This window comes from Prinia subflava, chromosome 3 (assembly GCF_021018805.1).
Source record: "Prinia subflava isolate CZ2003 ecotype Zambia chromosome 3, Cam_Psub_1.2, whole genome shotgun sequence".
NCBI lineage: Eukaryota > Metazoa > Chordata > Aves > Passeriformes > Cisticolidae > Prinia > Prinia subflava.
In genome coordinates this window covers 16,815,482-16,839,501 of record NC_086249.1, presented here as the reverse complement: position 1 = coordinate 16,839,501, position 24,020 = coordinate 16,815,482, and the positions used below count along the sequence as shown (strand labels likewise).

The following is a 24,020-nucleotide window of genomic DNA, read 5'->3' as shown; positions in this document are numbered from 1 at the left end:
GACCTACATGAATTGTTAGAACTGACCAGAATCAGACAGCTGAGCCACTGTTAATATAGACCACTGCATGCACGCATCTCCAGTTAGTCACCCCACAAAAAGCAAATGCTGCCTAAGGTTTGTGCTTGTACATCACAGGAAACCTCATTCAGAGCCCAAGTCCAAGAGCCTGTGTATTGAAGAAAAAAAACTCACTGTAGTTGCATAAAATCCTCCATAATACAAATGTCCAACCTTGATCAGTTCTGCTGCAAACCAGGCAGTGTTTCTGCAATTCTTGTGAATGGTGTTATGCTGTCAGTCAATTGAAAGCAGCAAAAGTGTAGGTCCACTTCTTTTCCACTGCACACATTCCATTTGTCCTCCTTCTTCCTGTAAATGTTGCTGCTATTAATAATTTTATTTAATAATTTTGATAGCATGCTGTTTTGATGCGTTTGTCAGTGGCAAACCTGGCTTGTTTGAATCTATTCAAGTATCTCATGATCATATTTTATGAAATGTGAAGCTCCACTACAGAAAATGGGTTTAACATTCTCAGTGAAATGCAGGACCTAGCTGGAAGCCTGGAAGGAATCATTAGTATTTACAAATACATGAGTCATTCCACTGACTTCAGCTGCATACTTGTATGTACTCACATTCCAGCACCTCACTTCTTTTAAATATTGCATCAAGACATAAGCTCTGCAGTGCTGCAAGCTGCTTACAAAAGAGCCTGCAATGCCACATACCTTCTGAATCCATTCAGAATCCCCACAGGTGTTTTTCGCAAAGTTACTAGGTAATGTACAAAGTTCAGTCACTCTGAAGCCATTTCTTTCATATCAGTGGTCATTCTAGATTTCAACTTTGAACATTTAATTAATTTGCATTTGTTTTCTTCTGCTTTTCTTCTTGCTGATTTTCTTCTCAAGGATCTCTAGAATCCTGGTTCCCACTAAAATCAATGGGACTTGACTATCAAGTGCTTAATGGTCAGATTTTAAGAAGCATTATGATACTTCCATGTGCAGGTAGAGGGATTCTCGAGAGAGCCTACTTACATTGACATCTTCCTTAATTTCAGTACAATGATATTTTTAAAAGTGACATGGGAACATATGTCATCTACATGGGACAAAATTTCATCTAAATGCTCAGCTCAAGCCCACATCCTGACTATTTTGCCCTGACTTTCAATATGCTGTGTAGTATTTTATCTAAGTACTGTGTTAGGTTGGTACTTACTCTGTATAACTCTACATTTTACTCCCTGTTTCCCGTATGATCTGGCATTAACTGCTCTAGTCCCTTATTTAAAATGAGAATAGATTCTTCAAGGTCTGGTTCTCTGCTAGAAGTCCATGCATACAAAGACTTAGCATCAAAGAGAGGATGTTTCCAGATTGACAAGCTAGAGGCTGAGTTCTTATCGTGTTCTCACAGTCGGTGTGTCAAGACAACGCTGATGTGCTCTAGATCCTGTTTGGTTCAGTCTCTCACTCATGTGAGACTGGGAAGTGATGTGGGAAGGACTGTGTGGGTGCAGGCAAAGACACAGGGGAAAGACAGGGGAACTTTCATAACTGAAGAGAGTGCGGGCTATGTTCTCTTACATGAGGGAAGTGATACTTCTACATCCTTCCCTTGAAGGGCTTGAAAGGGCTCTGTTGAGACCCCATCCCATTCTAGCTTTTTTCTTCCAATGGCCCCAGTGTCCTGTCACTGCTTCCTCATCTTTTTATCTCTGGTAGGCCTGAACCCCTGGACCCCTTGATGTGTGCTAGCCCTCACCTGACCTTCATCTGATAGATTGCAATTAAAGGATGATAAGAAAATGCTGAAAGGTTTAATAGATTGTATTAAGATTATGTTGCACTAATTGTTTAAGAGTAAATAAGAGTGTAATATACGGAAGAGTTATACTGTGTCGTAGTAAGTTAAAATTAATCTCCACAGCATTCTGTCCAGATATTTAATTTCTGTGAAGGGAGTGGCTAAAATAGTCACAGAAAATCAGGAGTTTCTAATCCTCACTTCAGATCAGGCAAGCGCAAAAATTCAGTCCCCAGAAAAGTGTCTTAACACACTGAAAGTTGAAACCTGCAAGCTAACACAATGGTATTGGCATTTATTCCTCTGAATGTTACATAAGAGGAGCGAGAACATTAGGAATTCACTAGTTCCCCAAGGAGTACAATCCAAGATCCTTTTCCTCCTGAGGCAAGACAACATGCCCAACTACAACCCTGCATATCATCCAAATGTCAGCTCTGCTCTTTAAGAATCATCGTTTAGAAGATGACCCAATCCAAGGGAAGTATATGAATGTCCTCCAGATGATGCCTGAAATATTGGTAAAATTTGGGGTTTATCACAATCTGAACCATAGGCTGAAAATGTCCTTAATTCTGCCTTCTTTTTAAAAAAATTTTAAGTGCCAATCAAAATCATTACAGAAGTCTTTTAGTAGGCTTTGAAGTTAATTCTTTACCTGTGATCACAAAGTACTTCTACTTTATTTCCTTTGAACTTTGACTTTTTAGGCTATCTTCATCTATATATTGCTTTTATTACAGGAAATTGGCCCACAGTCATTCTAAGAAAAAGAAGGCAAGAGAGAACAGGTCTCCTATAAACACTTTCATCTTTCTTTTTCCATTTCAGGTCTTGTATGAGAAGATGCCTCTCTTAGCACGGCTCTTAGTAAAAACAGCACAAATTAACCATAGACTTCACCTTAGTGATGCTCCACTTACCACAATCAGTACTACAAGGCCATTTTTACTAAAGATGTCACAAGTTACAAGCGAGGTATTCCTCAGTGGTTACCATGCTTTACTAAACACAGAGACAAGGTCTCAATCAGCAAAGCAGTTTATTTCACAGCATCTGTCTCCTCACATCTTTTTAAGACTTATCTCTGCTTTCTGATGGGAATGGTGATCACATCTCCCTCCTTTTTGCTGACTGGAAGGAAGCCTCCCTTCTCCTGGATTAAAAACTTAGCAATGACATTGACTGCAGCCTTGTGCTGCTGCTTTCCTTTTGAATCACACAGCTGGAAAAGATGTTTATTATACACAGAATGTAAATTGTGTGGAACGGACAGGGAACAAACAGGAATCCAAGGGATTACCTTGGACGGGTCTGAATCCGTTTTACATCAGTTCACATTTGGATACAAGAGCTGAACTGCTGGCACCCAGGTTAGGCCTGTGATGGCAGGACCGTACATGGAGGAATTGTGACATCCTGTGGCAAAAGTGGGAAATGGCACACAAACGGTTACCTATTTTAAATAGATTACTTTTGGAACTTCCGGATATCAAAGCCTCACCAGTGCTTTTAACGCTAGAACTTTGTTGCCCGTAGCTTAGATTTTTTTTATTATTATTATTTTTTATTATTATTATTATTATTTTAATAACTAGAAAAAGTTGCCACAAAGTATCACAGGCATCCAGCACCCGGACAGTGCTGTCATTTGACCCCAGCTAAGAGCAGAAGATGACCATCCACGGAATGAAACTTAAAGCCAGATGCATGACATCTTGCCATGGGTTCCACAGATCATCATGGATTGCAGGATAAAAGTCACAGTGAAGAAACCCAGTTCCCTCTCAGGTTTTGGAGGACAGAAGGAAAACAGACTAGAGACTCATCATCTGTTTAGCATAACTTCTTTGCTTTATCCTCCCTAATCCTGCCTTTCCACATCCTTCCTCACTTTTTCAGCTCCTCACCTAGGTCTCCCATTTTCTTGTCCAAATCTCCTCAGTTCTGCTCTGCTGTCTGCTCACCCTGTCTCTCCCTCCTCCCTGTGCCACACTGATTCTCTGCCACCCCACTCTCCTACTATTTTTTCTTTGCTCAGCCAGCCAAGTTTCTCCTCTAAAATCATGCATTCATGTCCAATCCATCTTGTCTTTGTTCAGATACTGCTCTGCTCCCAACTAGTGCCTAATTCTACCCTGCTAAATTTTCTACTTCCCCTGTCTGATTTTACAGTTCACACACATCAGCAAGTTATCACAGCATAACAAGTCCATCAACAGAGTAGCAGTAATTCATCTTGCAGCAAATTACACCATCTTATCTCAAGGTTAATCTGAGGTAAAATTAATTTGGCTCAGCCTTTGTCACAGGCAACTAAACTACTGCAGTCTTCTGCCATTTTGCAACATGCAAAATTAATCCACTCAGACATTGTGCAGTAGCTCTCAAGGGTGTGGACAGTTTACTCATGCATCTGAGCACCTGGTGTGCCCTACAGCCAAGTGGCTTTAAAAATAATCCAGATAGACAACACCCCAGCTCAGCAACATAGTCTTGTTCTGGAAAAGTTACTGATGAAAAAAAACACCAAAAACCAAACCCCAACCTATGGCCCACAGACTTAAGCAGAAAGCTCATCAGTCAAGTGTTTTTGTAGGAAATAGGAATCTTTTTTGTTTGCTTACAGTTAGTTGACTGCAGCTCACTTTCACCAGAGCAACAGGATATGTCCTTGACATACACAGATCAACCTACCAGATAAGCTTTGAGTCCCTTTTCCAAAGTACTGATCATAGATCACTGATCATTGCCAAAGTTTAATTGCCTGGGATCAAATATTTCCTCCGAACCTTGTGTATTTTGGGATCTTTTTTCTTTGGAAATGTGTGGTTTATATTAAAAACAAACAAACAAACAAGATCCATTCAGACCAAACCTCACCACGTTGTCCTCACAGTGCATTCCATAGCACACAACAGTGTGCTAGGAGCCCTAGCCAGGTCTCACACAGCTTCAGATCCACAAGGATATGGGGATTTCAGGCAAAGAACGTTTGACAGAGTGCTAATCAACACAACTTTTAACACTTGTAAGGCTGTTTATACCTGCTGTTCACAGAGATTTCTTAGAAATATAGTTAAAAATTAGCCAATATTTTACCCACACACACTCTAATCAAAGCAACTTCCACGAACCTGAACCTTGAGCTTTTTCACTCAGCCACATACACCTGTCACCTCTCATGAGTGAGTACTGGTCTTCAGGCAGGTATGCAGTGACCTGAAAACTTTAATCTTTTATTTTTTGACAAGTTAGTTTTCAGCCACATCAGTCTCCAGAGTTGGCCCCCTACATAGTGTTTCAGGTGCCAACACCCGACAGATCAGAAGCAGTAGGGCCAGGCAGCTCATGGTGAACAAAGGAAAACATGGGAACATCTGACATTTAGTCCAATTTAATGCAGTTAAAGTTAATAGTGGGACTCCACCTTTTTGGTCATACATGGCTCCAGAGAGTATTTAGCTGTTAGGCCATGCCCTGGCATTTTGTAGCACTCTCAAGAACCCATTGAATTATTCCATTGTTCCTTCTCAACTTAGTTTCCATCTGGATTCCACATAGCAAAAAAAGAAGTCCAGGCCACCTGTATTTAGTCATCTCTGAAAACCTTAAAGTGGAAAAATATCAGAGGGTGGAGTCAACAAAGAATAATTTTTTGGCCAAAGTACAGTTTACACACCTCATTACCCCAAAGCAGATGTTCAGTGTGGAAAAATTTCAGCATGGAAATCATGGAGCGTTAATGAAATAAGATACAAGAAAGGAAAATGGAACTTGATCATGAGAAATGCCACGGAACTCTCTTAAAATGGCATTTGTTGCCACATCAATAATTATAAGGTATCACATTGTAAAGCTCTTTAGTAAAATGAGGGTCTTTACAGCCTGTTGGGTATCTTTACAGCATGGATCAATCCATTGGGGGAAGTCATATCCTACAGATGCACAGATGTAGATGGTGTCTGTCAGAAACAAAGCTGTGACAGCATTTCTTAGTTCAGACACATTTTCAGTTGACCCACTAACCTAAAAAAGTTGTTGCTTCAGGCAAGGGATGGGCCTTTAAGAAAGTAAACCAGCATTCAAAGTTGAGTCGTCTACAAGTAAATTCACAGAGCCAAGGAGTTTGGAACTACAGTCCTAAAACTGCTCTCCTGTAAGGAGGTACTGAGGGGCCACGATTTTATGTCAGGCTTGACAAGATGCGAACAACCCTTTGAGATACAATTTTATACACAAAATAACTAACATAAGCGACTTGCTTCAAGATTATAGACAGAGGAGAGGGCCCATTTGCTCTGCTTTTTGTGTCCTATTCAAAGGCAGCATTGCCTGCAAACCTCCCTATGTTCACAAAAGCATTAGCTCTTTCTGGTTTTAACATTTAGCATGAAGAAGCTTCCAACTTTGTTTCTTATAGAAAAAGATGGCCTCCTCCTTAAGGAAAAAACACAATGTTTTTTGCAAAGCATGATGTTTATTTGCAATGCTTTCTACAGGTCTCTTGAGATGCACTACAGATGAGAAAAACCCTGCAGCCTTTCAGGGCAGTACGTACCAAGCCTATTTTCCCAAAACCAGAGAAGCAATTAGGTTGGAAAAGATCTCTGAGATCACGGAGTTCAACCTGTAACCAAACACCACCGTGTCAAATAGACCACGGCACTGAGTGCCACGTCCAGTCTTTCCTTAAACACCTCCACCGGTGGTGACACCACCACCTCCCCAGGCAGTCCATCCCAATGTCCAGTCTAAACCTCCTCTGGCACATCTTGTCTTTTCACTGGTTACCTGGGAGAAGAGGCCAACCTCCACCTGCCTATACCCTCCTTTCAGGGAATTCTAGAAGGTCACGGAGCCTTCTCTTCCCCAGGCTAAATAAGCCCAGCTCTCTCAGCCACTCCTCGGAGGACTTGGACTCCAGACCCTTCAGCTCCCTTGTCTTTTTCTGGACTCGCTTTCACCACTTTATAGCTGCAGAAGTCCTAAGTGACAACAAGCAAAGCCAAGAATAAGAATATCAGGCTTGAATCCTGCCGCTAACTGGAACTGCTAAACCAGATCTCCTAAGCGCGGGTCCCGGGGCGCATCCCATGAAACAACTCGAGCAGCAGCTGCTGGAAAGCAGAAACACACACGTCCTTCCTTTCCCGGCCTCGCTGCTGCCCTGTCCCGTTCCAAGCGCGGCCACATCCCCGCCAGCGCCGCTCTCCCGCAGGCGCCACAAGATGGAGGCGGCAAGGCCAAGCCTCAGGGCTCCGCGGAGAGCGGCTGAGGGATGCTGCAGGGAGCGGCAGCACGCCGGGAGCAGCCGGGGAAAACCCCGAGGGGCGCAGCTGCCCCCGGGCAGAGTCACGATCAGGGCAGGGCAAGGCAGGGCAGGGTCCGGCGCAGCAGCTCCCGGCCGCAGGGGCGGGACATTCCCGGCCCCGCCCGCCCGCCGTGGCCATGGGAACGGCGGCCGTGCCGGAGCCGCTCGGCGGGGCTGGGCTGCCCGCCGGACCTGCCGCTGCTCCTTCGGTACCGGGCCCGGCCGGGACGGCAGCGCCCTGCCCGCGACCCCGCCCCGGGGCAGCCCCGGGCGGCGGCACCGAAGGCCGAACCCTGCGGTGGGCGCAGGGACGGGAGTGGGGCGGGGCGTGAGGGCTCCCCTGCCCCAGGGACCCCCCTGCCCCGGGGCCCTCCCTTCCTTCTCCAGGGACCCCCTGCCCCGGGGCCCTTCCTTCTCCAGGGACCCCCCTGCGCCGGGGCCCTCCCTTCTCCAGGGATCCCCCTGCGCCGGGGCCCTCCCTTCCTTCTCCAGGGATCCCCCTGCGCCGGGGCCCTCCCTTCCTTCTCCAGGGACTCCCCTGCCCCGGGGCTGCCGCCGGGCTCGGCACGAGGTGGGTGCCGCCCGAGCAGCGGACAAGCGGTAGGGCTGGCGGCTCCAACGAAGCTGAAACATCTGCTGGGGCAAAGGCGGCTCTGTGTCCTAGCAGACACAGAGAAGCATCATGCATCATGTATATGGTATTTCCACTGATTGCCATTGCGCCATGCCTTCCTTTTCATGTTTCATGTCATCACGTTTTCTGTTTAAGTTGACGGTGCCTCCAAAGAAAGATTTTTCTACGAGATTTTTCACCTGTATCTGCCACAGAACAGTAGGATTTCAGCTCCGAGGCTCATTTGCATGATGGTGACATCTGTTTGATACAGAGACATATATTTCAGTTATTTCTTCCTAGTTGTTTCATACTCTCATAGACAGACTTTTAAGAGGGAAGTGAAGCCTGATGATTCATCCTGACTCCTCAAATATGTAACAACTTCCATTTGTTCACTTGTCTTTCAGACCCTCTGTGAACACTGTGAAGAGAGAAGGACCCTCCAAGGTCAAATGTCCACACTCAACTTGGTGATAGAGTGGTAGGTGTTGGCCAAAGCTCACATGTTCACCTTGTCTTTTTCTGCATACACATGGATAGATGTGTACACATGCATGTGTACACATGCATTTCTATGTGGGTAGAAACTCTGTCTCAGTCCTAAGCTGCTCCCTTAAAACAGCAAAATACAAAGCAGAGAAAGAAGTTTTATCTAAAACAAGACAACACAGGGAGTAGCCATGATCACTGGCCCATGGTGACTCTGTAACAGCAGCCTAGAAATACCCAGCGTCATGTTCTGAGTAATTTCCTAGGCTGTGTGTCAGTATTTTTAATAGACTATCTTCCAATGCTGTTAACTATAGCTTGTATATGTTACTCAGATCTAATAAGTGGACAGCTGCTGAGCTGTTGTTCAAGCAGAGCTGTCATTTCACACAGTTCCTTCCTTACCTTGGGATATGCTTACCCTACAGGTCAATGTAGCCTACTTAGACTAAAATGAGATATCTAGCAACATCTAAGTAGCCCATAAAGACGGCAAATCCATGCTGATTCCTCATACAGAACTAGCAGAGTTGAACTTCATAGCTAATCCTTACCTTGTTAGCCCGTGCTTAGCTTCCTACAGCATTTGCTCTCCTGCTGTCAGTGTTCCCCTGAGCTAGTTTCAAACCAGCTAGGGCGTGTCTGTGGGGGTTGCAGTCACACCCTCAGACAGCAGCGATTGACAGGTGCACGGGATGCATGCAGTAGAATGCCAGAGGAAAACAGACTTGGGCAACTGCACAATGAATTGGATTTTAAGCAGGTCCTCCTGAAGCTGTGCATGTGAGTGAGGCTGCAAGGCAGATACTCTGAACTCAGACTTCATTGCCATAGAGCAAGGAGAAAGGCCCTGAGTAGCTTTCCAACAATGGAGTCAAGGAGCCTTTTTTTTTTTTTTTTGAAGAATGCTGCTGGATATCTCTTACTCCATTATCTCAGAATATTTCTTATATCTACATGAAAACAAAAAAATGTTTCTCTGCCTCTCTGTGGAGAGACATGCGCACAGAGCTGGGAACATTGCCTGTCACCAAGGAGAGCCTTACAGCAATATGGCTGTGGTAACAGCTCAGGCCAGATGCAGCAAACAGACATCCTGTCTCTGAAGTTGTCATGTCACAGGTGTAATGGTGCAGATGGGTGTGGTGGCAGACTCTTGCATAAAACATGTTTTGGAATCAATCAGCAAGTGCATAATGTGCAATTCAAAACCCTACATCCCTGAACTCTTAATCTGTAGCTTCACAAATTGGGATGGACAGAGGTTGTGATACTGTTAGTTCATAGGGTATTGTAAACTCTCAAAAGTTGAACTCCTTTTGAAGAGAAATGGAACAAAAATGCAATTTAATGCACAGCAAGCAGCTACTCATGGTAGGGTGCCTAGATCTTCATCAACTGACACTGTCTTACATTCTGGTGATACTTGAAATGTCACCTGTGTGCATTTGAGTTAGCACCTGCTGAAATCTAAGGAGCAATTCACCACTCAGTTCTGATTTCGGTCTTTACAGAAGTTCAAGCCAATAGAGCTACATCAGTTATGATTGCAAAGTTTTATTTGCAACCATAAATTTAGCAATTTAAGGCATATCTACCCTGGGAAATTAGTCCTTAAAAGGAAGGATGTAGATGTTTAATGTGATCCTTTTTGTATGCTAGCTCCCTTTGAGTTATTTTTAACAAATGCTAAAATCGTTCCAGCATAAAATAATGTAATTTTACCCTGCAAGTGGAATATGTTACTTAATTTCTAGAGCACCAGAAATAGGAGGGAGTTACATGGGGTAATGTGCTAGAAGTTCACGTTGTTGCACATTCACAGTTACTGCACACCAACTTCTTTATGTAACAAACCGTTAGACCTTTCGGTTTTCAGTGTAAGTTTAGCACTGGAAAACAGCCAGAAGACAAATCTGTGCATCTGCTGCTAGTCTGGTATGCTCCACATCGTGAGAAGAACCATCTAACTAGCTGACATCATTAGCATACGTATGCCGCCTTCTTTCCCCATCCCAAATGTGCAGTCCTGTAAATCACAGCAGGCTGGGATTCTGATCTCCTTCATGCTGTTTGAAGTGGCTAAATTACAGCCTCTCTTCTTTGTGTCCACACAAATGCTAGGTGAAGGCACTGATATTCCGAACCAATGGCTACTGGGCTGATTCATTTCCCAGCCTGCAGTTTGTGTATCAAGGGCAAAGATCCCATGCCTGCATTTCTTGGTCGAAGATGGAGGGCTCAGCAGCGCCTGGAGGCTCTTCAGCAGCTTGCTGTGTAAGTGTTCCATGGGTGGATCATTTAAAATGAACATGCAAACAAAACCAACAAAAAGCCGTGCACACTGAAGTGGAGATGACTGCAATTTGCTCCTACTTATATTTCCCTTGAAATTAAGAGATTGCAGCTGTTGTGGAGTATGGTTACCCATCTGTTTCTTACGGGGTGGATGTTGCACATTCCTTCATCCCAGTGCTATCTGCTTTGCAGCGGTTGCCATGAAAAAGAAGTGAGTTATTTCAATCTCTTACAGATCAGATGAGTTACGAAGACTTCAGTGACTCATGTGTGTTACTTCAGTGGGAGCTCTTTGATGTTAGTCCTGTGCAGTTGCAGCTGGTTAGATTGCTTTTGCTGCTCCTTCCAGGGTTTTTGGGGCTTCAACCAGGGCACCACATTTTTAGTGCAGGGCTTTCTTAGTTGAGCTTTCCTCTGGTGTCACAATTTGGGTTCTGGTTCATCAGATATGAAAAAAAAAAGTTGATGTGTTTTGCCACACCACAGGTTTTTTAGAGTCCTCTTGTAGCTGAATTTGAGACTGCAGGCGTCAGCCTAGGTTTTTGTTTTCAAAGGTTCTCTCTGCTTCAGGCAACTAACTTTAGGCCATGGGCTTCTGAGATGGTGCTTGCTGGTAACTGAGTTCTACCACATGCCAGACAATAATCAAAGATTCCCAAGAGTGATACAGTGGATTTCACACCTGGTTTTGCTCAGTTTCAAAGGCATATTCTTCTCATTTTCCTAATTTAAAAAAAAATAAAAAAAGGAAATTTGGAGTATTGTTTTCTTAACACTGTTTTCAGTGTTTCAAATTGTCCCCAGCACATGAACACCTCGGTGGCTTCTTATATTTTGCCTGCAATTCTGTAACAACTTGACACCTGCACTGCTTTAAAGCTGATTTACATTGCAACAACATGTATTTGCAAAATGTCTTGCAATTAACAAAAACCCAGAAATACATCCCCTCTGTTTCAACCTGCACTGATTGACAGTGCTGCTGATATGGAAGACAGAATATTTCCCAGCTGTCTTCTCAGTAGTTGCATTGCCTCTGCAAGGTTACTGGGAATAAATGCTCATTTATTTCAGCAAAGTCAGCAGATATAAGTCAAGGACATGCAAGAGGCAGGATCTGTGGAATAAAAAGGGCTATTTCCCTGGGTTCCCATTGTGCCTATAACTACACCATAATAGGATGAACGGTTTATGCTAATAAAGTTAGATCATAAGAATAAGTGCCCACCTGTGCTGAATGAAACACAAATCCATCTGGATGGAGCAACCGTCTGATATGTGAAGAGTCAGCTAGTGGAACTAGCCATCAGCTCAGTGAACTCATTTGAATTACAAACACAGCTTCACAATAATAGGTTGATTAGAGCTGAGCAAGTGTATCAGGTTACGACATCACATCTCAGAATATTCCCTTCTCTTTTCTTGTGTGATGTGGCTGAGAGCCTTGGGAAGAGATGACTTTAAACTTTCCTTAGCAGTAAATCGTGTGTCACGGGAAGCTAATGAAGCATCCTGCTCTAAGCTTTCCTGTGGCAGGTAGCCACACTGTGCCTCCCCAGATTCCACAGCACAGTTTGCAGGAATTAGATGAGGGCTTGGAAGACAACTGATCTGAGCATGTCATCCTCTGTTTTGATCGCAGCTGTCGAGCAATGTTATGTATCGTTAATTGTAAATATACCTTTGTAATTAAAATTAGGCATCAGCAACCAACCCCAGCACCCCAAGCCCATACATCCTGAGGTCAGCATTCATACAGGTTGCCAGAAATGGTCTTATAGAAAACTTGGCCTTCAGGACTTGCCATATAAATAGCTCAAAGAAATAAAATAATCATAGAATGGCCTGGCGTGGAAGGGACCTTAAAGATCATGTAGTTGCAATCCCCTTGCCATGGACAGGGACACCTTTCACTCAGAGCCCCATCCAACCTGGTCTCAGACACTTGCAGGGATAGGGCATCCACAACTTCTCTGGGAAGGACTTCTATTTTTTGTCTTGAACAACTGTGCAGGTTGAGAAGAATAAGTAGTTGTGAAATCAAATAGCAATCCTGATGAATAGCTTTTAAATTTCTCAGCTCTACCCATTATCTCACTGACTGTCTTAATGAGGTTTTCCACATGATCTTCCAAAGCCTTAAAGGGAACTCTTCAAAATGTTATAGGGAAAAATTTAAACAGTCTGCCTAATTTAAATTCAAAATGGGGTAAAAAAATGAAGTGTTCATGCAAAAGATATGCTTGCTCCAGCATAGATTTTGAAACATTCCCACGATTGTCCTAATTTTTCTCCTTTACTGGAGAACTGAAATTGAAAATGCTGATTCTAAATTTTTAAACATTTGCTCAAAATCTCTTTATCTACTTTTCAAAGGCAGAAAGTGTCTTCTCCTTTGCTCATTCTGCAGCTTTGCACATATTTAGAAAGGGTTTCACTCTTAAGATAATAATCTTGCTCCTCCCACTTCCAATAAAAATAGTTTCCTTTACAAAGTCAAGCACGTACAAGTGGTTAATCTTTTTCATAACAAACTCGTAAGAAAGTTTTAATAAAGGCAGCAAAGACCATTTCTTGACCACACATAGTGGGAAATACATATAACGTATCAAACTGTTTTGCTACAGAGGTAAATATGAAAAAAACCAAGATACAGTTGCTTTGTATAAATGTGAGGCTTGGGGGGAATTTGTAGTGTGCGTGTTGGATAGTGCAACCAGAGGGGAGAGAGAAAAAAAAGGCACAAGGGAAGAAGATAACTGCTCTGAATGTACTTCCTAAATGATATCCTGTATTTTGGCTTTCAGATGTCAGACTTCTCTTCAGATACCTCGGATTGTGTATGAAGACCCTGAAGTTGATGGAAGGAATCGCTACAAATATTTTGGACAGTAAGGAACAAACTGATCTGAAGCAGGGTTCAGCTTGTTTCTGTGCAGTTTAAAGAACACCTAAGTAAAGGCCAGAGCATTATTTTTTCTGTATTTTCTCTCAGTTCTTTGATCACTGATACAGGAAATTTTAACAGTAACCAGATCTTAAAACACGAGGTCTTTTTAAATTCACACTATGACAGAATTTTCAGTTATGAGTTACCATATAAGCAAATACATCAGACATTCTGAACTTAATAAGAAAGCTTTGGGCTGTAGATCATCCTGTGCAAAGGAAGAAGATATTTACAAAGCCAGTGTGGTTCTCCAGATGCCTAGAAAGGTGTTTTCTTAAGAAGGAACCTTTTAACCCCTAGTTTCTGCCAGGAGCAGAAAGGGAGCAAAGGGAAGCCTTAATTAACTTTTCATCCATGTCCTCCACTGCAGGACTGCTCTGATCCTTCCAGAAAGACACTGCAGGTCAGCAATGGACTCAAGATCTGAACCAACAGCTACCATAGAAACATTCTTGACTTAGTCACGTACACTTTGAATTGCATTCACTGTTTTACGCAGCAGCTATTGGCCATTATGTCCACTTCAAATATAAAAAATTTGCCAAGATTAATAAGTTGAAGTCTATTATGGCTCTTTTATCAACAGTTTTAAAAGAACAAAGATGATGTTATCTTCTGCAATATGAAATTAAACTTCAAAGTCTCCTAAAGGCTAAGGGAAATCGATAGAGAACTGCAATATGCAAACTATAAGAATGCCTAGGAAGGAATTATTAATATGTAGTTGAGCCTGTATCACTTTCAAGATACCTCATAAAGCATTGCAAAAAAGAAAACAATAAAATTAGATAAATCCAAACCAGCTTATAAGCTGGTATGTAGGAATGAATTTCAGGATTTCAAGCAGTTATTAAAAAAAACCACAACTCTTTCAAAAAAGTGAAAGTGAAATGAAAAAATTAAGCTAATTAGTGAAATACACAAAAAGTTGGAAACACACTTAAAACTAACTTTGATAATTGTCTTATTTTGCAACTCCACTTTCTGCTTTGACTTAAGATTAACACTCGTCCTACTGGTGAAACTTCCTCTGTTCCTCTTAGCAGTGAAAGAGTTCTTTTCTATTTAGGCACAATTCTTAAACATGTAACTGACATAACCACAGTTGTGGAAAATCAGTATTATTCATATAATCAATAAAATGTATCATATTCAACTCTATTGAATTTAGTAGACTGCTGTTTTTCTGAACCATAATGATCTCATCCTTGTTGTCTGACTTTCATTCTCTATTTTCAGACCTCTCAGCTCTTCTAAGCTGCCTCCACCAGGTGTTCCAGAAGATGTTGCTGATACAAAGACAGAGTAAGTAGGGACTAGTGAAGAATAACTGTTGTAATGGGTAACATCTCACCAGAAAAAGATCAGGAAACTATTTAGCTGGTGACCACTCTTTTTCATAATGAACCAACAGGAAAAACTTGTTTAGAGGTAAGGTCTGTTCTCATCATTGAGAATTCTAGAGGAGACAGGTGATGGACTCTTTCAGAATTTGCTTGCAGTATATAAATAGTGCTTTGTGAATAAAGGCCATGCCTCTAGCATGTTAAGACTGTGAGGCTTGAAACAGGAAGCTAGGTGTCTCTGAAGTCTAGAAGAGATACCATTGCGAAAAAGATTCTCTAGTAGAGCAATATTGTTGGAAAATCTTCTGATACTTTATTACAATCTCTGTGATGGATGCAGTGCTGCTCAGAGTTGTAGAGCATCCATGATACAGTCTAATGTGGTTTTCAGCAAGGATCAAACTTCACGTAATAAAATTCAGTTCCTAGTAAAATCAGTAGAAATTGCACATGCTTAAATCAGAATTATTTTCTTTTTCTGGAATTGTTGGAAAGTGAAATATATAAACTGAATTGAAGCAGTCCTACTTCAAGTAACTTCAATGACTTTGTTAAAGGCAAGACTTTAGAATGGATATGTGGGGAAGATTTGTGTATAATAATCATGAGAGCTGAAACTAGAAGATTTCTGGATTATTTACTTAAGGAGGGTGTTTCAGATTCAGTGTAGCCTCAGTCTGCTTTTAGTAAAGATAGTGGAGTTAACATCAATAGGAGTAATGTTAAGATAAACTGAAACACATTTCAGACTCCCACCTTTGACGGACGTGTTTCTGGTGTGTTTGCATGGAGGTTTTTTTAATGACTGTGACCAATCTTCTTCCATCTTGCACCTCTTTTTAGGACAGAGCCACATGTCCAGGCAGCTGCAGAAGACAGGGAGATCCTTGGCCTCGTGTTCCGAACTCTGGGGACACAGACAGTTTACAGGGATGGTGAAGCACAGACAGATCCCTATTCCCCTGAATTTATAGTTCGCAGTGGCTCAATCCCTGAAATCCTGACACTCGCTACCCTCACTTGGGGTGAGTTGTGAAATGGAGATAAATTACAATAATCATGTCACCTCTTTAGCAGGAAGTTCTTTTCTTTTCAATGTCAGGTTTCAAGTTGGCTTGAAGTGACAGCTTTGGCTGTCCTTTTTCATGTACATTTGAGGCAATTATTTTACCTTTTCTAAAATAAGTATGATATTTCTCTACTTAATGGTGCTGTTCTGAGGCCTTTCATGAAGAGTTTTGAAGACCATTCAATAGAAAAAAGTTATGTTTCACAAATGTGAACTAGGAGCAGTTTTTCCATTTATCCACTGTCTTCAGCTGCTCTGAGTTGAACATTGTTTTAAAAAAGCAGTATGAAGACTGCTGTTCTGGAATATACCATGATCCTCATCTCCCAGTGTCTCACCTGTAACAATGGTGGACACTGCACATGCCATTCTCAGAAAGTGTCTTCCTAGAAAAGCTTTCTCCCTTTGCAGCCTGCAGTAGAGGAATAAGGGGCCAGTGTTAATGTGCCCTGAACTGCAGCAGCTGCAGGTCCCACCTGCCTCATACTGCAGAATCTCACTGGCTGTAGAAGCGTTTCCTTCCAGTTTTTGACAGTTCTGCTTGTGTTTAGCACACGGGCCTGTGCCCATCCAGCCCTCTCATACTTCCTGGTGGTGGCTATTTGTAGGATTTGCCAATCTCCCAAAGAGCTAATGCTTCTTGTCCCTGTAAGGCCGGGGGCTGCCGGCAGGACAGGCCGAGATGGAGATCATCGACCGCATCCGGGAGAAGCGCGCTTGGGAAGCGGCTCTGCCACCCATGGACAGTCCCGCAAACGTCGCCAAGAGGCTGAAGATGATGGAGGCTATGGAAAGGAAGGAGTGGGCCTATAGAGAAGAGGAAATAGATAAGTAGGAGTCCAATTATACTCTTTTATTTCTTTTAATTATTGTTTGAATAGAGGAGGAGGAAGAAGGTTTAGGGAATTGGCTGAAGGGTACAACAAGCCTTCTGTTTCTGTGAAAATACCCTGATTTGGGGAAGGGATGTTTTTCTTAAATTTAATCTACAGGTCTGCTACCACAATACATTTTACCAGTGCTTAACTCCCTTTTTAAAATGAAAGCTTGAATATGAGTTGCACAATACGAGCTATTTGTAAAGGTATGTAGGATTTGATGGTGACAGCATTGCACAGAACACTGCAGAGTACACTCAATACTGCCTGACCTTTCCTTTGCTTGCAGGTTGCAGAAGATTCGAATGGAAGTCTTTAAGAAGCTGCTGTGGCGGCGAGAGGAGAATCAGAATAAGCTGGATGCCATACGCTTGAAAAACCACTGGCAAAATCATCAGAAGGCTAAAGAAGAGAAAATAAGAAAGGTTCACCATGACTGTGCATTGAGTAAGTCTGAAAGACAGAAGAGAGGGGTATGAGACAGTTTTCAGACAAGCCATTTCTATTTTCACAGCGTTACCATCTATTCAAAACAAAATAGGTTGCATCCACAGTATCGATGTGCATGGCCAGCCTTTGGTCTGGCATGGTTTTATTTTATCTAGCAAAAGCTCTTGTGAATGTACAAAGATATGGCTTTTATTGAACTGTTTGTGTGAACCATCTCACATTTGTATTTCCTTTTCAGTGCTCAGGAAACTGATAGCTAAGAGGAAGAATTGTATGGGAAAGCTGGAGAGACGAGATATCATCAAAGAGTACAGTGACTTCTCATCACAAGCATATGCTCCTTTGTCTCGAATTGGTTTTTTCCCAGACAGCGGTTCTGACTACTATGCAGTAAAAAACTTCTATCTTGACACTTTTGCAGGTAAGACATTTTGGAAGACTTAGTTGTGGGGGATCCTTACTTGAGATATTAACAAAATTCAAGTTTCTCCCCCCATCACTGCACTACTTAATCACTGTTTGCATTAAAATCCTTGTATGTATTATAATCTTTCTTCATATTGTAATCTTAGGATTGTGTGTACTGGAAGAATCTGTCCAGCGTTCTGTCTCACAGATGAAGATTAAAGCTCCAAAACCTAAATGCACTATCACTAAAACTGGCTACATTAGAAAGTCAGAAAGACTAGAGGCAGTCCTAGCAGAAGTTCACCAGGTATGAAGCTGCATCCAGCAGCATGTCAGTTCCTCTTAGATTTGAACTGCTCATAAATGCAATAATGGGAAGACATGTAAGCTTCTTCCCAATTTCCTGTGCTGAATTCTTATTCTGTAAAACAGCTTCTGGGACAGAATGGATCAAACATGCACACTGTTGTAGGTGTGACCAATACTGCTCTGATAGCCCATCAGTACTCTCACTCCTGGTTCTGCTCCAATCCTATAAAAACAAGCACAAACAAATCTATCTTCCTACAGACCAGGTGTTTGGATTGGAACATATTATGTCAATTTGAAATTCTCCCCCTTTTCTCATTCTCATTGCTCCATTTTATAATACACTGCTGGCTGCACTATCAGGCTTCCAATAATTAAAGAAAGTGAATCTGGATTTATATTCTAAAAATTTTGTACATTATTTAAAAAATACATTTTAAGTACATGTTGTAAAAACATCTGCAGCAAAGCATGATTAAAATGACCCCTGATCATAAATCAGGTCACCATGGTGGATGCATATCACTGTTGTTCCCTAAGAACAGCACCTGATTTGCAAACATGCTAATAGCATTTTGCATATCTTAATTTATCACAACTGTTCATGCAGATGAGGTGTCCATATATGCAATTAACCACCAAGGAAATAAGTGCCTCATTTGCATCTGCAATCACAATATTTGTAAATTATATGTACTCTTAAGTACATTTATTGTGATGCTGTTGAGGGTTACCTTCATGTAAAATCAGGGATATTCTTGGCTGCCTGCTGTATCTTTGGAAAATAGTGACTCTTTTGTAAAGCTTGGCAAGTTTTGCTTTCATTTATATATATATATATATGTGTGTGTGTGTATATATATATATGTATGTACAGCTCTTTTGGTTTAGTGTAATGTAATAATAATTTCAAAGCAGACACTAACCTGCTATTGCTGAATTTTAAATTGAAATCTTGATCTGAAAAATCAATCATATTATCTCCAATTTAAATTCTGCTGGATCTTGTAAAGATGAAATATTGCATCTCATTATTATCCTGAAAGAAAATTTTCAATGAAAATCTCGAGTGCTACAAGAATCATTCAAAAGTAAGGACAAAACTTGTTGTTTTAAAGACACAGAAGTGTTGAAGGGGTTTGAATTTGGGTGGGTTTGCACAAAATTCAAAAAGTAATTGTGTAATCTGCATCATAATGTGGTTCTTGTTGTCAGCAGAATGATAGCCCAGGCTTTTGGAGCTGAATTCCAGTTACAGTAATTGTATTCTGTTTGTTTAAAATACTCCTCGTGGTTTGAAAGACTGTGGTGAAGTGTCCAAACTGTAGCCACAGAGAAGAAGGGTGAGCAGCCAAATGCTGGCTGCTCACACAATAATGTCTCTTCAAAGGAAAACTGGTGGGCAAAGGAGGATGGAATGCAGAACAAATGCAGACAATTCTGCACGTTTTCTTTCTTAAATCAGAGTAGATCTCTTGGTCTGCACTGATTTGCAGCAACTGAGAGGCTAACATAAGTAATACTCATTTCCTCACCACAAAAACGCCAAATGTATATTCTTTTAAAATCATAAACTGTTTCCTTTGCAGGAAAAAATGATAAAATAAATCCCTTGTGCAAAATTTAACTGCTGCTTTTAGATATACAGAAATAGACACCAGACTGGTTGGCCCAGACAAGCAGAAAGTACTGACACTGTGAGACACCCAGACTGCCTCAGCCACTGCTAGATTTAAACAAACTTTCTGTTCAGATAATCAAGAAATGACTGCCCTAATTAGCGCTTGAGTTCTGTGGTGCTCTTCCTGGTCGCTTCTCCCATCAGAGGCTTTTCCTTCTGAAGTTTGATGGCTGTAGCATGTTCTGGCTTAGCAGAGCCTTGCTGACAGGCCCACCTCAAGTGCTGCTGGAGCTGTCAGAGCAGTGAAGCGTGCAGAGCATTTGCATTAATAGAATTCAGGAGAATCCTCCCTGAGAGGAACTCTCTGACCACTTGGAATAAGCAGTCCCAATTGTGCCAACCAACCTCCCATCACACCCATAGAGAAGAATTTTAAAGCAGGTAATGAGGGATCACCTTACAAGGGCATTGTGTTGCTTTGCCTTATTTCTATAGCTGAGTAGCCAGATCAGTTTTCTATTCTAAAGCTCTATTTTACTGCTGTCCTAGCACACTTAATCTATAAACTCTCTCCCATAATCCTAGAAATAAAGTGGAATCCTAGAAAATTTGGAAAGTACATGGAGAGCTACAATGAGGTTTTTAAAAAATTTTTCCTGGATTATCTGCAAGCAAGTGACAAATAGAGGAGGAATGCTAGATATTGGCCCTAGAAGTAATTAGTTTTAATAAAGGAAGTTTCCAAGGCTTGCTTCTCTGGCCATACATTAGGAAAGATGGATGAGTTCTCCTCATTATATTCCTTTTTGTTTGGCTTTTTGAGAGTATTCCTAAGCTTAAAGCTTTTTGGAAGGGATAAGCAATAATCCAAGTAACTACAAAAAGGATCTGTGTCCTCATAAGAATGAGAGCTGCTTCTTTCAGACATGAAACTAAGCCAAAAAGAAGCGATTTTAGAAGCAGACTTTTTTTGGACCATCCTGAAACCTTTTGCAGAAATACTATGTACACTCAGTAGTCTTTGAATAATTTTCTAAAATAAGAGAACATGGCAGAAACAGGAGTGACCCAAAACTTACAATAAAAACAAAAATCTTTATCTTAAACCAGATCAGTAAAAGGACAAAAAGAAAGACAGTTCCTAGCCAGCACAGATAACAGTGCTTTAAGGAATGCCACTGAGCCATTATATAGACAGCCTAGTATGAAAATCCAAGGCATTAAGGACATAACATACCAATACAGATAAATACTGCGGAGAATAAATGCAGCTAGGTAAGTGAATACACCGAGGAGGGGAGGAGGTGGTAGAAAACATCTCAGAGCAGATTTAGGCAGACCTTCTATGCTCTGGTGACTCCAGAGGGATGAAGTGTCAGGTGGTTTCAAAGTGTTGGATCAAGATGAGGTCAGAGCCAGAAACTTCTCCCCTCAGCATTAAGTACAATTCTCACCATGGCTGTTTTCCTTTATCCGGTTGCTGGAAAGAGATGGAGAAGTAGAGGGGCCAAGAATGTCTCTGGAGAAAATCTCTGCCAACTTCAAAGCATAGGAAAGGCTGTTTAAGCAGTCATTTCTTCAAGAACAGATCTCCACACACTGTTAGTTGGCTCATGCTCAGACAGGCTCTGAGAGCTTTTATGTCAGTCTTGATCAGCCAAGATGCAGCAGCAGCTTGGCAGCCTGTCCTCGGTGATCCTACCTGGAAGGAGGCTGTAGCCAGGTGGAGGCTGGCCTCTTCTCCCAGGCAACCAGTGACAGGACAAGAGGGCACAGTTTTAAAAGGCACCAGGGGTGGTTTAGATTGGAATTAAGAGGAATTTCTTCAGAGATTAGACATTCCAATGGGTTGCTCAGGGAGGTGGTGGAGTCACGGTCCCTGGAGGTGTTTACACTGGTCATGAAAAAAAGACAGACTCAGTGCTGTGGTCTGGTTGGAATGGTCTGATGGTGTTCAGTCATAGGTTGGGCTCAAGGATCTCAGAGATCTTTTCCAACCTTACTGATTCTGTAATCCCACAATTATCATTTGTGAGCAAAAAGGAAGAAAGAGAACCATGAGTGTATACTTCGTGCTGCACTTTGTGCTTGTGATTTGATGAAAATCAAATATACCTAGATCTTGTGGAATGGAGCAGATCTCAGAGAAGAGAAGAGAGGAATCTAAAGAATGGATTGAGTGATTTTTTGAATGGATAGTTGCTTCTTAAGCCATTATCCTGTCAAGAGTTCTGCTTCTCTCAGAAGGTGGCTGAGAAGCCAAGGTGTATGGTGAAAAGCATGAGTGCCATTTGCTGTTCACTTCATTTGCCAGGAGAATGGAAAAGAGATGACTTATGTTCTTTCCAATCAAATCAGATCCTACCTTGACTCTGAACCTACTACCTGAATAAAGGAATGTAGTCTGTATCAGGAAAATTGGAGTATGATGTGTAGGCAATAACATTTGGTGTATGTTCCTCAGAAATTTGGCACTTTTATCTTTTAAAATCAAGTATTTTTATAGTGATTCTTGAGTTGTGGTGTCCCTATTTCCAAAAATGAGAACTTGTTAAGTTAGGCAGAACTAGTTAAGGCAAAACCCCTATTTTTTCTTTTCTTATATTAAAATCTTAAGATAATTTAAAGCATCAGATAAAAGAAAAGAAATGGTAAGCATTTTTTTTTACTTAGTAAAGATAGCTAAGCAGGCACTAGATAGTGCTGACATGAAAACATAAAGCCACTTCTAAGAAATGCAATATTTCTCAAAACTACATTAATAAGGATTCTTCCCTCTTGTCCAAATTAATAATAGATTTTTCTGTCTTTAAAAGTTGTTAGTCTGGTTATATTTTGTTATTCTGGTTAGCAGGAAGCATATTTGGAGGCCACAGTTTTATTAGAAAAATTCTTATGAATGCAAGATTGTACTAATAAACATAGTAGCCATTGTTTTCAAAAAAGTCACAATTACAGCAGCTTTTTCTTTCTGCCTTCCTTGCCCTGCCATGCAAATCTCCTTATAAATCATAGCCAGCACTGTTACAATCTTCATGCTAGAGAGCTCTAAGGTCTTCACATACAAAACAGGTCAGAAAATCTCTCAACATTTTTGAGCTATAACCATTTCACATGGCTGAAAAGCAGTTTATAGGCTCTGATTCTTGCATTATTAGCACGGACCATTTAAGAAGCTTTCAGTAGTAAAGTATTTTATCCCCTCCACCTAGAAACCTCTCTCTTTTTCTGAGCAATTAATTATCCTGACCTAAAAGATCAGATCCTACATGCAAGAAGGGGTTTTGTACAATGACTACTGGAGTTTCAAAACTTCATTAATTTCACAATTAAATTCTGTGTAGATGCCATCAGTTTCCTATTGCTGGACAGATAAATTCAGCATGGAACTTTTTTCTAAAGTTTTTCTTTTGATTTCCCTCCCTGTTGAAATACCATGTTTGAACATTTCAAAGAGAGAGAGTGAAGAAAGGAAAAGGCACACTTCCCCTTGCTGGAATATGATCTTTCAATAATAAAGACTAAAGATCCAACCCATACAGTAGTAGGATTATAGTTATGAAGGAGCTTTAAATGGATATACTCCCTTCCCTTTCTTTGCAAGCCAAAGTGTGATGTCCTGCAGCATGCAAGCATTGTCATGCAGTTGGAAATGCTTATCTGAATATCTACTTCTAAGGGGCTGGCAGTGGGAAGCTGGCAGGACTTGGGCTTTTTAAACAGTTTGAAAATGTCTTGAAAGAGCTGAGGCTGTGGTGGCACTTCCACTCTAGTCTGCTGACAGAGTGTGGCATCTGCCACCGATCAGCTGCAAGCAAGACAAACCCACGCTTAATGGGCTTTTGCATTTTCTTGGTGGAAGGAAGTTTTTGGACAAGACAGTTTCTCTTTTGCCCCCAGTCCACCTGTACAGTTGCTGTGGGTGCCACTGGGCTGCTGGGCAGTTGTACATGAACGGAGCAGAGTTCCACAACATATTTGGCTGGGAAGGGGTCATTTGGTTCAATCTTGTGCAGTGATAGCCTATCATGCAAAGACATTTCACTGGCACAGAACAGTGACAATACCCTCTTCAAGGGGCCCCTTCATAAAATCTCCCAACTGCATAACATTTCTGAACCACAGTAACAAGCATTACCCATTGTTAAAGGCAAAGAGTTATAGCATTCTTAGAAAATTAATTATTTGAGAATTAGAGGTGTTCATACCTATTTTAGATTCATCTTGGGTGACTCACAAATGCTGATGACTTATTAGTAAATACAGTAAAATAACTCCTGCTTCCTTCTTACGTATGATTTTGACATTCCCACCAATGTCTTCTGACCAACCAATAGCCTCATCTACTGACCATCCTCAGTTTTTCAGTAGATGTGCAGTAAGGGACAGAAGCCACGAGCCTGCAAAGCTTTCAGCTCCCTGTACTCAGTGTGGTCAGCAACAGTCAGCATCTA

At 41.5% G+C, this 24,020-nt stretch overlaps 1 protein-coding gene across 6 annotated transcripts in view; it reads left to right on the top strand.

Annotated features, from left to right (window-relative positions):
- Positions 1 to 7,261: 7,261 nt before the first annotated feature.
- CFAP91 (cilia and flagella associated protein 91) overlaps positions 7,262 to 24,020 on the top strand; it is a 44,393-nt gene continuing 27,634 nt past the window's right edge. For 3 of the 6 annotated variants that reach the window (XM_063394056.1, XM_063394057.1, XM_063394051.1), the window contains exons 1-10: positions 7,291 to 7,430; positions 8,156 to 8,229; positions 10,362 to 10,514; positions 13,343 to 13,426; positions 14,725 to 14,790; positions 15,675 to 15,856; positions 16,554 to 16,731; positions 17,068 to 17,225; positions 17,467 to 17,649; positions 17,801 to 17,943. In XM_063394056.1, the coding sequence (XP_063250126.1) occupies positions 10,387 to 10,514; positions 13,343 to 13,426; positions 14,725 to 14,790; positions 15,675 to 15,856; positions 16,554 to 16,731; positions 17,068 to 17,225; positions 17,467 to 17,649; positions 17,801 to 17,943 (1,122 nt within the window). In that variant the 5' untranslated portion in view covers positions 7,291 to 7,430; positions 8,156 to 8,229; positions 10,362 to 10,386. Of the gene's footprint in view, positions 7,431 to 7,539; positions 7,704 to 7,811; positions 7,831 to 8,155; positions 8,230 to 10,361; positions 10,515 to 13,342; positions 13,427 to 14,724; positions 14,791 to 15,674; positions 15,857 to 16,553; positions 16,732 to 17,067; positions 17,226 to 17,466; positions 17,650 to 17,800; positions 17,944 to 24,020 lie in introns of those variants that run through there. The other 3 variants (XM_063394053.1, XM_063394054.1, XM_063394055.1) reach the window with 3 other exon arrangements.